The following is a 17,865-nucleotide window of genomic DNA, read 5'->3' as shown; positions in this document are numbered from 1 at the left end:
AGCGGCGACACCACCATAGTCGTTGACTAGTCGTGGGCCACCGTCAACGACCTCTTTCCGATTACTAATTGGTCATGCTGTCAGTTGCGGTCTAGTCACTTTGGGTCGCTACGCTCTACGTTCTACGATTACGAAGAGGATCGCAGACTGCTGTTAACAGAGTATCAGAGTATATGTAAAGTTGTTCTCGTTATAATTGAAATTAGGTCGTCCAAGTAATGTGTCGTAATAACACATTGTAAGCAGCGTATGGTATACGCAGCATAAATCCGAAATCTCTTGATCGTTTTAGTCCTAGCAAGTTCACGACGAGCGCTGCAATGACGGTCGAATTTTTCTCGAATTTCTTTACGAGGCGTCCCGTAGACTGAAATGCACGTACTAATATAATATTGTTTTGCTCCAATTAGTCCCGAATTCCCGATTGATCCAATGCCTCGTCGGTATTCGATAAACCGGGTAAAAACTGAAAAATCAAATCAGAACAGTGGTTTCCGTGCGTCGCTAGCACTCCTGACGGTGAACGGTTCGATCGCCGAACAAAAAAGTTTGTTTGTAAGTGTCGCTACTGTCGAGTGCTGACTAAATTTTTACAGCTTTTTAAAACACGCCAAGTACAAATAATTATAGCGAAACACCGATACTTATTATGATACACATCGTATATAATGTAATACTAATATTATAATACGGTGGTCTATAGATCATAGGCAATATAATTCACATTTCCCGTGTTAACTGTTGAATATTGTGTAAGTAGATGGTGTATAACAATTATTTAAATTAATAACATTTTACTTTGATATTAAGGTGTTTTTTGTCACTGTAAATGTATTAAGACTCGCGTTTTAAATTATAAATACAGAGCTAGTCGTCATGTTTTCCCTATTCACCATAAGTCAACTAGTTAAAACATAATAATATAATACAATTATACAAGGAATACAACTATGGCTTACCAAGTCACGAATATTATACATTATGGTACTTGCACAGTTTACTCTTATAGCTAGTAGAATATAACGTTATAGCCTATCGATTAAGTAATAAGTATCAATTGTGCCTATACATATTATATTGAAAAAATAAACTGATAGGTATATATTATATATATATTATAATTGACATTACACCAGGCTCGAATTAATACAATCGTAGGCCCTAGGCAAAGCCGTAGCTGGAGGAGGGTCCATGGGTCCGGACCCCTCAACATTTTTTTTTAAAATAGAAATATTTTATAGTGATGAATTAAATTAATAAATTAAATATATAAATGTTCAGTATTTATATTTTAAAAAAATGTTGAACCCCCCCCCCCTCCGAAATTTTCTTCAGTTGCAACCTTGGCCTAGGCACAGTGCTTTTAATTCCTATGCCCTTATACAGCACTGCAGTGTCCAGTATTTAAATGGGTATAATTAAACCTTCTGTTTAGGAGAGGAAGTGTTGAATTTCAATGTTAATCCTTTAAAAACAAAAAAAAATCAAATCTAAACTTTTTTTTTTTTATTAGAAATAAACTTTTATATGATAATAATTTTAATAAATCTTAAAAACAATTAATTTTACTCAGTTTACAAATATATAGAAAATTAAATTGTTAAAATCATAAAAAAACTTATTTTACGCCAATTTGAATATTTCTTTATCCCTCGTATTTAAGTATTAAACAAGATAATTGTATCAAAAAAAATAGTAGCCACACATTTTATTTTTGTAGGCCCCAAAAATGTTTGTAGGCCCTAGGCACAGTGTCTATAGTGCTTATGCGCTAATACGACCCTGCATTACACAATTGTCACAATTTATTTTTATTTTGTTAAAGAAAGTCAATTATGATTTATAACAAATTTATTTTCAAATAAAATAATTATTTAACATGACTCGCAAATGAACAACAAAACATAAGATTTGAAATATCAATTGATTTTTTGTTGAACCTAATATTTACAATAATAAACAACAATATTCATAATTCAAGAAATAAATATTAGTAGGAAATAAAATAGTTCAAAAATATTTTTTTTTTGAAATCATATAACTATGTAATTCAAAACAATAGCTATTTAGTGTTTGATATTTTATTACTCATAAATGATAACTTTATGTGTACCTAATTGTAATTGATTCAATGTCTAATGTCTGTACTGTGTTATACACGGACATACAGTTATAGACGTTATAGTTTTTACAATTTTTTTGCATTTTGTATAGGTAATATTATACTATGACTGAGTGACTACTGACTATGAACTTGGCAATTTTGGTGTTGATAAGACCATAGGTGAACTAGACCAATATATTCGATTCGCTGCACTGTGTGTCTGTGTTTATACTAATAATAATTTAAAATGCATATATATTACAACTATATTATATTTCAATAGGAGTAGAACAGTTACAACTTAAGAAAATAAAATTGTCACAATTATTTTAACATGGTTTTCCTGTCCCTGTCTAGTAAAATTGTACCTAACTATTTAAATTACTATCTGTTTTAGGATGTGGTTCACTCTCTTAATTACTCACAAATCGTGCAATTACAATTATTTGTAATCAGTCGAGGACTTTTTAAATCAAGTTGGTTGGAACTAAAACTACTAAAAGTAGATCAGCTTTGAACTTACTGTACATATTTTTATCATCACTTGTAAACAATGTTTAAAGTGAATAAAAAACAGATTTATATCAATATATCATTTCCAACATTAAAAAAAATGGAAATCAATTTTGAATTTTGAGTTCACATTATTTTAAAATTTGTAAATTCAAAAAAAAATTAAAATATGTGTACACTGATTATCATTACATATTTCATTTGTTAAAACAAAATCATGCAATGCATTATTTTATTAGTAAACAAATTAGAAATTATCGTGTGTTTTTGAAAAAATCGTTTCTTCCTAATATTGATTAATATACATAGTAAGATAGATGTGTTTATTAAATTGCCTTTCTTTCTAGAAATAATAATAATTTAACTATTTACGGATATACGTACTACAAAATGTATACGCCTACACAATAAACTTTTCTAAAATATAAAAAAAAAAATATGACGTGACGAGTGAAAATTGTAAATTTTTGAAAATCCAAGTTTATTTTACATTTAATAATTTTAAAGCCATATTAGGTATATTTTATATTACAAGTGCATAAAAAATATGAGCTCTAGACTAATAGTTATATGCCTACATTTCAAACGCGTATTTGTATTAATTATCTATAATATAATGCGTAATTTAAATTTTTAAATTCAAATATTTTTTATATTACATAATTAGGTAGTTATTAAAAATATACACGATTCAAGACATAAGAATTCACCTTGTTGAGCTGTTACAGTAGGTATCGCAAAGAGAGGCTAGATATTTCGATTGGACATATCACATATAAAAACATTATTTGAAAAATTGGATATAAATATAGTTAAATATAACATAATTTCTCTTTAAACCATCGATATGTACGCAGAAATACACAATGTACATCGATTTGTTAATACACTGAATACAAAAACTCAAAACTATATAGACATATAGTAAATAGTAAAAAGTTAATTGTAATTAATTTTTTTAAATTTCTCATTTATCTTTACAGCAATCAAACGCTTGTATCTTGTGTTTAAAAAAAATCATGATGGTGTTGGGTGCACACGGCAAGCGTTGATTGTTAACATTGTTATATTTTATTGTGCAAGATTTATATTAGTAACAAACATTTTGTACTTACTATGAAAAATGTGCTACTATCATTGAGTCTATGACTAATATAAATCTTGCACAATAATATATAACATTTTTAAGATAGAAGCACATTTTTCATAGTGATAATTGTAAGTATTAAATGTTTGTAAATTAATATTGTTATTATTATATAAAAATTTTGTACTATAACCATTGATTAAATATTTAATCAATGTTATAACTAAATTGTAATATTTTCAATACATTAAATTCATGCGATGCCGGGACGTAGCACCAACAAATCATGAATCCGACAAAATTTTTTCGATATTTTTAAAAAATTTCAAAAATTTTGGATTTTGAAAAAATCAAAAATATTTTGAGTTTAAGAAATTATTTAACCAAAATTTTAAATTACTATAGGTATATCAGTTTATTATGTGGGCCGTTCCCCATGGTACTGCAATATCGGGTCAACCCGCGGTGAAGCAGGAGCAAGCCCCGAAATCTCCACCAAATTTTGAAAAATTAGTTTAACATTTGAACCTTTCGATGAAAGGTGTATCAGATGTTAAGCTGATAAGAACAGATTTTGTTCGTTTATTAATGCTTAGAATCAACATTACAAGAAAAAACGGAGAGTTATAACAATACAGGGGGGGGAAACAGAATTTTCAAATATTTATAAAGACAAAGCCAAAAGCGGAATTTAAATGGTTATAAAAATATAAAATATAAAATCTAAAATCTAATGGTTAAAAGTAAAAAGTATAAAAACATAGTGTATATTAAACAAAGTATAAAAAGTATCAAACCTGCCGGACCTCGAACATATGCTCTATGTATATGTTCCTAGAAATGGCAATTGTATCACTGACACACAGCTTCTTCATCACCGTTCCATAGGAACAGTTACATAGAACTTTCATGAACGCGTCGTTCGCAGGGTCCCAAGACCCAAGGGTACCCACAATAAAAGGAACAACCACTGCTTCGCAACCGTAGCGTGCCGCCAAATTAGTCCTCACGTCGTCATACTTTGACTTTTTCTTCGTCGTCGCTGTCTCAAATACCGTCAGGCGGTTATCGAACGGCACGGTGACGTCCACAACATAAATGTTAGGGCCCTTCTTAAGAACGAGATCCAGTCTCAAGCCTTGGTCATCCAAGGCTTGATTCTCGGAGAGGATCTCAAACTTCATGGACGCTGCCTTCTTGATCCTGGCGACTATGGCATTGTGCCTCGCCAAGTAAAGCGTGATTTACCGCATACTATACTACCATATATTATGGTTAAAAAATGTTAAAAAATGGTAATAGTATTTTATTAATTATTCTTTTTTTTACGTTTGTAATTATTTAAGTTATTATGATAACGAGAAAATTTTTTATGAGTGATGTAATGTAAAAATTAGTTTGTTGGGGATGTGGGGGCAATGCCCCTACGGGTCTGTTTGGCATCATATATTTGAGCCCCCCTCAATATTTCATAGGATCTCCGCCTATGATCGTTTTTTTTTTTTTTTTTTTTTTTTTTTTAATAAAACAGAACTTTAATAATTATATTTTTATAATATCTTATTATTTTATACATACCTATACATAATATAGTTAATTATTATAATTACCTACTATTAGAGCAATTATGTTCTGTTGAAAGTTTTTTTCAATGTTTAAATTTTTAAACAAATTATGAGAACTTTTTAACGTTCCATTTTACAAACTTTTCTCCGCCTTAAAAATTTAAAAGAGAACACAAATAATACTTTTACCTTTAATTATATTATAGGTTCATTTATTTTTATTTTTATATGAATATAAGTAATCGTGCTTTTGTGAAAGCTTTCGACAATTATTTAGGCATTTAATATATATATAATGAAGTTTACTTGAAAATAAATTCTCTATTTTTTTTACAAAATTAAACTCTTAAACCTTTCATTAAGAACTTTTAAATGTTAATAATATTTAACTGAAAAAAATTATTATTTTGTGATATTCATTTTTAAGTAAACTTTATGAAAAATTCAAATATTAATATTATGTTCTCAGAAATGGTATCAGATAAACCGTTCTATCGGCGTTTACAGTTGGGTCCGCAAGACCCTTATTAAATTTAGTCTAGTTAGGTCCTGGTGTTTTTCAGGTACTACTTTAGTTGGGTCCACGGAAAACACATATTCCTATTCATTTTTTTCAGTTATAGGACTGTCAGTGATTTATAAATTAGAATGCAGATACATATGATTAAAATTATTTTTTTGTGTTTCTAATTTATAGTAAATAATTATAAAATGGTATACAATTGTATAAAATGGTTAAACAAATTCACATGGTTGGTAAAAATTTAAAAGATAGAGCTTTTACAAAGTCAAATTTATTTATTTTACCCATTTTCCAAAATTTTTTTCAATAAAATAATTTTTCTTTTGTTCTGCCCGTTTCTTATTGTTATATAATTATCGATTTTTAAAGTAAACTTTAACTAAAATATAAATTATTTTTTAAAGGTAAAAAATACCAAGTGTAAAACTTAAATATATACGATTTAGTATACCTTAAATCGTGCTACCAACCAATAAGAATGCTTTACGTCAAACCATAAAATATAAAATAATAATAAAATTATAAAAAACAGTAAAAACACATAAACACGTATTAGTCCATAATAATTTAAAAAAAAGAGTATAATATCATGTACTTAACATTATTGTTAAGGACACTAGGATACACATCAAAAAACAGTACTATCCTACGAAAAGGAGTACGTCTAATCACCATATATATGTTAGAGAAATTTATGAAAAATGAGCCTATTAGACGTTTAATGTTAATGGCCAATGAAGATCTCTCTATGGATCTTTATTTATACTATTTATATACGTTAATATATTAATATTTATTTTCTTGAAGATTTGATTCTATCAAACTCATCATAATTTTTAAAATGCTTAATTTAATTTACTACTCTATTATGAGCATTATTGTAGTTATTGTATTTATGTAACTATTAGTAAAATGTTCGAAAGAGTTTCAAACCCGTGTATTATAATAAAATAAAATAAAATAGGTTAGTTGATATAAATGACAAAAAACTAATTAATTATTATTGATACAATGCGCATTTTACTTGTGTGTGCACGTTTGGAAGCGTTACCACTATTATTTATTTTAGACTACTGTCACAGTGTAACACACCATAAATCACTTGTTACGCATACATTTACACGATACACAAGCTTATGCTTAGAAAATTGCTTATATTGATCTCCTTAATAACGGTCGGTATTGAATCTGAATTATTTCAATAGATACTATAATAATAATTATTACAAACGGATTAAATATAGGCAATTTTTTGAGTGTGTACGCTGATCTAATAAATTTGTGTGTAACAAGTGAACATGAATGTGTATGCGAGCGTAATTTAAAATAAATAGTGAAGCGCTACGACCTGCACATATTGTACAATTCACCACCATCGTATATAATTTTAGTCAATTCTACCGGTACACATACACCTCATTTAAAAGACATCCAAAGATTTCTTGAATTGGTTAATACACCTGCTTATAGATTAGGAATGCAATTGGAAAAATATAGCACGATCAATTTTCAGTACACATAATAACAAATTAAAAACAGTTTCAATCACATTACTATTATACAGGTCCATTGATATGATCGACAAAAAATTGACAAATTTCATTTGATGACCGTTTGTAATCTTCTTCATTTTCAGAACGATTTCTAAAGAATCCTTGGTTCCTAAATTATAAGTGAGATGGTAATTAAGTCTAGTTTTTTTAAAGTAATTACTCATATGTTATGAACTTTTATTGGGATTAAGGTCTGTAATAGATAACACTCCTCTCCTGTTATATTGTAATTAGTGATTTATTTGGTTTTCTATATAATTTGGGTATATACACGCTAATATAATTTATTCCTCAATTATCTTTTTAACTTTTTGTTAACATTAATAACTAAAATATTGAAACTATTTAAACTTGACCTACATTCTTATTAGAATTCTTAATGATTTTTAGTTTATATTGAACATCTGATAATAATAAATTTACTTCGCCAATTTGTTAAGTTATAACTATAACTTTTTAGTTGTTTATGCGAGTACCAAAAGTAATTATTTGTATAATAATATTAAAATATTATAGGAAATCATTTTGTTATATATTTATTTTTTTCAATGATAAAATACTTATTATATTATTTATGAAGGAAAACCTGTTTCGTTGGAGGTGGTAAGTACTGTCGCCGTTACTCCTTCTTAAAGTCAAGGTCAATAGCGGCAATAGATTGTTGACCTACTGAAATGGTTGGAGAAATATTCAGTTATGTGGCTTAAAGACGACAACTTCTTCTTCTCTTTTACCTTTTAACTATATTATTAATTATTAAACCATGTGTTCCTTATTAGTTACAAATTTAAATTTAACCAGGTGATTAGAAAAGTTTTACGTGACACCCATTTTTAGAGAGAAAAAAATGATTCTTCGATTGCGACCCAAAGAAAATAAATTATGATACTCAAAATTGTGATACTGTGTTGGATTATAATTTGTTCAACAGCAATGTTATTTTACACTGAACATTTTTACATAAATATTTTTAAAACCCGTAAGTACTATTAAAATGCGTTATTTACATTGTTTAAATTTTGCGTATAAAAACATTTATTATACAGACGTAAAATAATATACTAAATACATACAAATATATTTTATAATCAATTATCATGTAAATACTTGTATATTAATCAGTAAAAGCTTTTGAATAAATGATTAGTTACTCAAAAGTCATTATAATATATTATATATATTATTATACATTTATAAACTAATACATAAGACAATATTTTATAATTTAAAATACAGTAAGTTATTGTTCAGAGTATGAATATAAATAATATAGTCATGATCAAATAAAAAAAAGACAAAGGTTAGGTATATTAATTGTAAAGTAAAATATAGTAAATAAGGTACATAATGTATTGAAATTCAGTCATAGTATAATTTTATCTTTAATGTTAGTCTATACTCTATAGTAAACATAAACTTTTAATCGTTTAAACAAAAACAGATTAGTTTAACATATAGTAGGTTCGCACAGTAGTATGATAATAAGAAACACATAAATACACAATATAGACTCAAATATATCACTATAAAAATATAATATAATCATAAGTGTATTTCTCTGTAGCACATACTTATTCCTTACCTAAACTAGCTTATTACTTACTGGCCAAAATTGTTGTCAAAACTCTAAACTCTATAATCTATAGTCTATAGCATTGTTTTTTAACTAGTGTGTCGTCAGATAAGTCCAAAGTGCCGCGAAGTATATTAAATGACGCAAAATGTACAAACATTTTCGATACGACTTATAACAATAATTAATAGGGAACATTTGATATAATTTCTTTGATGAATAAAAATAAGTTATCTTTTATCGGCATTTATCATTATTATTTATAATATTTTTTCTTTGTTATTTTTAATTTTACATTGTAAATTAAAATTAAATATTACCTATTATTCTTATTTTTTATCGTGCTGCAAAGTATAAAATATTTCTATAGCGTGTCACCGTATAATACAAATGTTGAGACACACTGCGCTTTAGGGACATAGAATAGAGATAAAAATATAGAGACTAAAATGTATATTTTTCGTTCTATTCAATTTATATTAAACTTTGCATTAACGCGGGGAATTTTGCTCTCACATTCTTCAAACTGTATTTAAATTATATACATAAGTATGAATTAGTCAAAGTTTCTATATATATAATATATAGGAGGTATGTAATTAATCTATACATACAAAGTTAACAGTGCTTACTGTTAACTTTGTATATATATATATATATTTGTTACGTGGAAACCTCAGATATGCTCGGACAAAACGCGAATTGTTCACGATAATTGGGCATAATGTCATATTTTGACTTTTGGCCGGGCAAACAAAGAAGTGATCAACCTTATTTAGGCAAAACCATGGCATTTTAAATACTATATACAATAATATTATATACAAATAAATATTATTGTTCAAAAATAATTAAACATGCATAAATAATAATAAAAATTTAATGATATAGGTATAATGTTAATTTTAAGAATTAAATAAGTTGGTACATTTATTTATAAAAAATATATTTTTGTGGTATTTATATACATGATTAATTATTATTCTTCCAATATTATACAGCAATTAGATAAAGTGTATTCTGTACACGTGTGTTTATAATATAAGAAGTAGATTAAATACAAAAACAATGATAAATGGAGTATGGACTACGTGTGGTCATCATAGGTGGACATCGGGGGAGGGAACTTAGAGAAGCTTAGTCCCCCGGGTATTTTAATAGTTCCCCGAAAAATCGAAGGTAATATGTTATATTTGTGTATAGAAAGAGGGTACGGGGTCACTTTACATTGGATTATTATAGCCCCCCTAAAAATTCAACCAAATTTCCGCTTATGGTGGTCATTAATAATTGTAATAAAATCTTACGAAAAAAGTCACTACGGTTTTGCTCAAATAAGGTTGGTTACAACCAGATGTATCAGGGCAAAAGACGAAGTATGACATTTTGTCTGAGTATCGTGGGCAATTCGCGTTTTGTCAGGGAATTCCTGAGGTTTGTTCGATTTTGACTTTTGCCACGATCATTTATTATAGTATAATTATAATTATAAATATTAATTATTATACAGAAAAAATATTTTTACAAAATGTGTTAATACCTATCTATAAATAAATTAAACAAAAATAAAACTAAGAAAAAACTATAAGAAACAGTTAGACCATTACGCACTTTTTAATTTCAAATAACACACTTAGCATTTTGTACTACACAAAAATGTGCCGTACAACACACAATTTTAGTTGCTGAGTACAATACATTTCTATGCCTTAGCTAGCATGGCGGCATTTTTTATTGTTATTTGTTGTCATCATAATATTATTATATCAATATCATACAATTCAAAGTTCTTGAAGTTTATTTAATTTAATTTGACAAGCCACAAACGTAGATAGATGGCAGGTAGATACGCGTACATTATTAATTATTAAAACGCGCGAGGTAAATCTATACGTGAAAAAGTAAATACTTATATTTCATACTGAAAAATATTAATGTACGTTATTTTCATATTCTTGCCGACCGTGTTTATGGAAAGACTATTCTAATAAAGTATCTATATGGTTATATTATACATTTATTTATAGTATTTATATTATAAGGCTAAACGTTTTACTGTATCTATTACCTAGGTATATATAAAAAAAGAATATTATGTTAATATTTATACCATTACTGTTTGTGTGTTTATTTGAAAAACGCCGAATGTAACCTCTATGCCAGAACCTTTTTCGTAATGTTATTTATTTAAAATGTGGAATCTATTGACAATTGTCTCTGCAAAGTTTAAACATAATAATTATTAATACCTACCTTAAAATTTAGTCGTGGTGAATCAATATTACCTTGACATTTTTTAATCTCAAGTGTCCTATCTGCTACTATTTGATTATCAATAGAGAAATTATTTGAAGGAATCTTTAAATGAGATAGTACGTATATAATTGTAAAATCAAAACACGAAAATTTTTATATAATATTTTAATTCATGGAAATTAATAAAAATTAAATAATGATTAAACGAATACTGCAAAGTGACTGGAAATATAATAATAGTCACTCACACTTTTAGCGTTTTATACGAACCTTGAATATTGATCAAGTTGATCACGTGAAAATAATATATATCATCATAATTGGGGAGTCATAGATGAGGTTTTGATCACTTTCGATATTTAATAAGGCTAAAACATGCTATAATAAAACGATAATATTTAAATTATGGAAACAAATTATAAAATATTAACCGTGGAGAATAATAAATAAACTAACTACTAATAATTAAAATAAATACAAATATGCATACGATGGTTAATGCTATAAATAGAAACTTAAATATAATAAAAATATGCTGAAGTACAGTAAAAATTTTGAATTTCTTATTTTAATTTTGTTAAAATATGATAATTTCATAAAGTTAGTTATATCATTTAAAAAAAAATTGGTTTGTTTGTGGAAAGGTGAGTAATCTATTTAAAATTGAATTTATAAATAAAAGAGGAGAAGTAGGTAACCGCCCTACTGTACAGTAGGTTTCGAGTGTGCCTCAAACATTGAGTAGGTCATTGTAGTGGATTTCTATTTGAATTCAATGTTAAATTATTGTGTACGAAAAACTATTTTGAGTGAAGACGTCTGGTAGCCTATATTACCAAGTATAGTATATTATATAATTATATATTTAATTATTTTATTATAACTAATACGGACATACGGTAGGTTGCTCATTTTTTGCCCAACACGTACTTATTAGTTACTATGACAGTATATATTATTATTAACTTTTGATTTAATACCGATTTATCGTAGAACAATGTGAATAGGCCAGTGCTATAAATATTTCAAAAATTTTCATTGAGCAAACATGGTAATATATTATATTTCCAACGTTTTTTTTATTATTAAACAAAAAACTTAATAGAAATCTTGTATTTTATTTAAAAAATCCAAAAACAAGCAATCTATTTTGAAAATTATTTGACGTCTAGTTATTGCTTATATGGATATTCTTAAAAAAATGAGTCTCTTTAGTTATTTATTTTTAGTTTGCAACAAAAAATCAAAATTGACGCAAGTACCAATTAGATTTAATATGCTACTAAAAACTGCCCTCAAAGTTAGAAATCAAACTCTTAATTTGTCTACTACTCTAAAAACTAATAACAAGTAAAAAAATAAGAGAATAAAAAACATATATCATTAAAAAAAAAAGTAAATAATATTCACCGCTCCACTCAGAATCTAAAATTATAAACTACAAACACTTTTTAATGCCTTCAGAAATGTATGAATAAATGATAAACAATATAAAATATTAATAATTAATTATTAATTATTACTCAATTATTATGTGTTAACACATTAAACGTGTAAAAACAAAAACTCAAATATATTTGATAAATATTGATTATCTAATTATAAGATGTTTAACACCATTGATTTCTTTTCGAGGAATGAAGTGTAATCAGGTATTAGAAAATGCTTGTAATCAGAAATAATACGTGTGTTCGGATGTGCGTTTTGAAAGTATGTCAGCGTAACATATTTTGCAGCATGTCTCTATTTTGCACACACTATTGTTGTACGCTTAATGCTTAATTGCGATTAGTAGGCTTTGGACGGTAAAGGGTACTACTTCCGGCAATATTTACAAAATAAATTATGTCGGTACACTAGGCAAATGCGAGGAAAGAGAAATAAATAAATTAGAACAGTATTTTTTAAGTTTTAATTTTTTGTAGTTTTTCAATGGTTTCTTACTAAATTGTTTTATTTTAATTATTCTCATAGTTAAATCATGATGCTGTATGTACAAGCTGTATTTTCTGTATTTTTTAAGCAAATTTTTTTTATAAGTATTTGTCATTAGAATTTCGTTAGATTTTGTCAAATCACAAAATAATTTAATAGCTGGTAGAGCTGAAAATTAAATACAAGGTTTCTTATAAGTTTTTTTTAACATCAAAATCCATAATTTTTACATTTTCCATATTTTTATAGAGTAAAAGGTGTTCTGTAAATTTTTTTTTTAAATAATCGTATAACATTTTACGGATAATAGGAAAATAAATTATACAGATACTACAATGGCAAAGACTGCCGTTGTATAACAAGTGGTTTTTTTTAAAATGCTAAAATAACTTTCTTTTTTTTTTCGTCTCTTAGATGATTTTACAGAAGAAAATTATGACACACAATCGTTTTTAGAGAGATTGATCTATCTAGAAAGACAAGAGCACGTGTCAGTGATGTGCCGTTCGTTCAAGTTACCTAAGGACGACGATGACTACCAGCAAGCCATCAATGATAGCGTACTCTTGGACCACATTCTGGTCGACAATCGACATAAATTGCTCTATTGTTACGTACCAAAGGTGAGTTAATAGTATGTTATACATTATTACATCTTAATACTAATAGGGCGTCACACTCGTAAGTGTTGTAGACGTCTCACAACATGGAAAGTTGACGATTAGCAGAAAGGTTATGGTGTTATTCAAATTTAAAAGTAAAAGAATAATATCTATTTTTGAACACCACTTTTTACGGTATAAATATTTTAATTTGGCTATGTACAATATTGTAAAATACCAACGCACAAATACCGGTAATATGCTAACAGTTTTTTAAATCTGATAATACAAATAATTACAGTTAATATAAATAAGTAATATTAAATCTAGTAACACAAAATTGGTTTTGTTGGACGCAAATTTGCTGTGATATATACATTAAAGACTGGAGACAATACGTCATAAACTCATAAACATGTAGGTACGGCGTGTACTCTAACATAATAATATAATTATATTAAGTACGTCAGCGGCCGCCGGCCACAGTGTATATGTTTAGTCGTTTAGGTAAATATGACCACGAAGATTAAAACTAGTTTTATTTTCCATAGCCCATGGTATTAACAACTACTAACCCACTTACACTTTACCGACCGACTTCAAAAACAGATTAGGAGGTATATTCGTATAGTTTTCCCTCTACATATTATATGTAAGTACTATATAATAATGTACAATATAAATACACGCTCACATACAATTAAACCAGGTGTCCAGGTTATTTCGTATATATATATTATATATTGTAGTGGTTCCCAAAGTACGCGAACCGTGGTGCCCTGGGGTGTTATAGAATCATTTTCAGGTTGAACAACAGAAATATAAGATGGTAATAATAGTATGATGTATATTATAAATTATAATAAAATAATTATTTTGGACATTAAATTGACGTTAGCCATAGCTTATAACTAATTGTCTTAATATAATATGATGTAAACAAATCGCCTAAGTACGTCATATTATATTCCTTATTATGTGTTATATAAACAATATATAGAATACATAAATGTATTATATGTGTATAATTGAAAACTTAAAATAATACAATATTATAGGATTTATTTTGTATAAGAACAACCTAACCATCTTATTAGTTAATCGTTTCTGGTAGCAAATTCACCGTGATTGATACTATGGTACATCAAAGTTAAAAGGAAAAACGGCATTTTTACGTGAATTAGTGTTCTACAAACTTAGTTTTTTGGTTTTACATAAAAACAATGACCGTAAATACTTGAAATTTTCACTAAATGTTTATATCAAATATTATCGTTGTTTATACACGGTGTGTATATATTTTTTTAGTATTTTTCAAGGCTTCTCATAGACATTTTATAACATAATTATTTTAATTCAAATTCACGAACGATCGTAATATTATTCTTACTAAATAGTTGTAATAGGGGCAACAGGGCAATTGCCCACTTAATACCAAAAAAATAAGTTCCTAGTTCATACTGTTACCAAAAATCTAAAAAATAGATGCGTTTTCATTTTTATAGATTTCAAGTTGAAATGTTGTTGAAATTATGTATTCAAACAAAGAATAACGATTTTACTTATATTTATATTGTTATTGTAATTTAAAAATAATATTCGTGGGTAATGTTTAATGTATATAATTATATTTCACATACACAATTAAATTTACAAATGCAATATTTTCAGCAAAAATAAAATTATTCAACCTACCATCTTTGACGTTTTTGTAATAGTAAAATATATTTATATAGTTTCAAATACCCACTAGTAATATTTTTAAATTACGATAAAATAACTAAATTTGTTATTCTCCGTTTAAACATCTGATTTTGTACCAATTAAAATGTTTAATGTATAAAAAAAAACTATGTATATACATTTTTAAGGTTTTTGGTTATGGGTTAAATCACTTAAGGAAACCTTGTGTTCAATTTTCAATGTTATAGCTTAAAAATTAATATTTGATCTATTTATAACTACAAAATTATTTTCAAATTTTCGTGATGTTAAGGAATTTTGTTAGAATTTGAACTTTCATATTGATAAAAAAATTTGTGAGTTTATGCATCTTTAACATTTTTAAATTGTTAGAATAACAAATTATGAGGAACTGTGTTTTCAATTTTCAAGTTTTTATATTTTTTTATTGATATTTATAATAAAAAAAAAATTCAAATGTCTATAAATAATTCAAAAAATTAAAATTATACCATGTTTAGGAAATGTTAATGTAAATATTTGGTGATGTGTGTGCCGTGTGGAATTTTTATTTTTAAATTACAACAAAATATTAAAAATCGAACTGAGGAGAAATTAATATTTTACTTGTAATATCCAACGTCGACAGCATTTTAACGGCACGACGGGGATATGGAACCTCCTATCGAACGGTATGGCAGTCGGTGCAATGCCAGAATACTCCGACTATTGCCCCATGAACTGCGGTAGATATATGGATGATCAGTGCAATGCCGAAATACTATTGACCTGTTGCACTGTCGACCGATATAGATACCGTCGGATAGGTTTGGTTGGGATGTTTCTACCCGAAATGCGCAAGTCTGCCCGGGTGGGTCTTGCTACAAATCAGGTAAAAGACTGGTGCTTGGTCGTCGGTCGTGCGGCCTTTTATACGCTGTTTATCGGTGATTATTTCAGCCGGTGCCGTGTTCTGTGACAAAAACCCGAAACCGCAAAGTGCAATCGCCGATAAACGCATAATAATTGTATAAACAAGAAGAGGAATGATGATAATAACAGTTATAAAAATAATATAAGATTTAATAATGTATGGTGGGCGGGAGCCGGGAGGGCAGCGGTGTGCGTTATCTTCGCGACTGTGCGTATGAACATTCCTCTTTTGAAGTATTTCGACTATATCCTCCAATTTGCTGTCAAAAACCGTCCTCAAGTTGAAAACCAGAGAATGCCAATTCCCTAAAGGGGTTTTAAATAATATACCGATACGCTGTATAGAGTGATTAAAAAACACACATAATCGTGACGCGTCGTCCCGCAGGTGGCGTGCACCAACTGGAAACGGGTGTTCATGGCGCTGTCCGGGAACGCGGAGCCGGGCGCGCCGGACCTGTCGCAGATCCCGGCGGACGTGGTGCACAAGCCCAGCACGCTGGACCGGCTGAGCGACTACCGGCGGCCCGGGCGGCCGACATGCTCGCCACGTACACCAAGTTCCTGTTCGTCCGGCACCCGTTCGAGCGGCTGCTGTCCGCGTACCGGAACAAGCTGGAGCAGCGGCACCAGGACAGCTCCCGTACTTCCAGTCGCGGTTCGGCCGGCGGATCGTCAGGCGGTACCGGGCCAACGCTACGGAACAGTCACTGCGCAACGGCGACGACGTGACGTTCGCCGAGTTCGCCGCGTTCGTGGCCGACACCCGGGACACGGTGTTCAACGAGCACTGGGCGCCCATCGACAGGCTGTGCCGGCCGTGCGCCGTCGACTACGACTTCATCGGCAAGCACGAGTCGCTGGTCGAGGACTCGGACTACCTGCTCCGGCACGTGGTGGGCGCGGCCGACGTCCGGTTCCCGAAGGGTCCCGACTCCAACACGTCCACGCAGCTGGTCAAGTACTTCGCGCCGCTGGACCACGACACCGTGCTCAGGCTGTACAGCACGTTCGAGCTCGACTTCAAGCTGTTCAACTACAACCTGCAGAACATCTTCGGCTACGAAGTGGGCTAAGGCGCGCGCGCCGCAGTACGCCGTACTGCACACGACCGCGGCGGCACACGCTGCATATGGTCGTCGATTTCCATAACATAAATATAATGACGTTACGCAATCACTATACGGCCGGGAATGTAATGCCGCGAGAAAATCCCGTAAAATGCTTTTTTTTGCTCTAAAAATTCAAAACAATGCATTTTCTTAAATTCGAAGAAAAACTTTTGCAGGGCTGCACGATAACAAGTCTTCCGTGCGTTTTAATATGATGAAAGAATATTTTTATACTCATTTAATTTTCCGTCGCCGCTCATAATCTCGATTTTCGTCGTTCGGATCGTTTCGAAAAATTTCGATTAATTAAACTCGAAAAACTTGTTGGCACGTTATAAGTAAAAATCATTAAAAATAAAATTAAAAACCGTAATTAAAGTGTTGAATGCTCTAAAATGCTCTAAACAATACAAAATACCGGCTTAA

General features: G+C 29.3%; 1 protein-coding gene and 1 non-coding gene across 2 annotated transcripts; one reads left to right on the top strand and one right to left on the bottom strand.

The window, feature by feature from the left end:
- Nucleotides 1-4,121: 4,121 nt before the first annotated feature.
- LOC113559503 lies at nucleotides 4,122-4,319 on the bottom strand. Its single transcript, XR_003406003.1, has one exon. It is a non-coding gene; the product is annotated as a U2 spliceosomal RNA (small nuclear RNA).
- Nucleotides 4,320-8,173: 3,854 nt separating this feature from the next.
- Nucleotides 8,174-17,653, top strand: LOC113558415 (carbohydrate sulfotransferase 11-like). Its single transcript, XM_026963863.2, is given in 5 exon segments — nucleotides 8,174-8,324; nucleotides 13,524-13,732; nucleotides 16,716-16,842; nucleotides 16,845-16,967; nucleotides 16,970-17,653. Coding segments are annotated over 5 exon segments (990 nt in total). The 5' UTR covers nucleotides 8,174-8,227; the 3' UTR covers nucleotides 17,404-17,653.
- Nucleotides 17,654-17,865: the final 212 nt, after the last annotated feature.

This window comes from Rhopalosiphum maidis, chromosome 3 (genome assembly GCF_003676215.2).
Source record: "Rhopalosiphum maidis isolate BTI-1 chromosome 3, ASM367621v3, whole genome shotgun sequence".
NCBI lineage: Eukaryota > Metazoa > Arthropoda > Insecta > Hemiptera > Aphididae > Rhopalosiphum > Rhopalosiphum maidis.
This window is presented reverse-complemented; position numbering and strand designations above follow the sequence as displayed.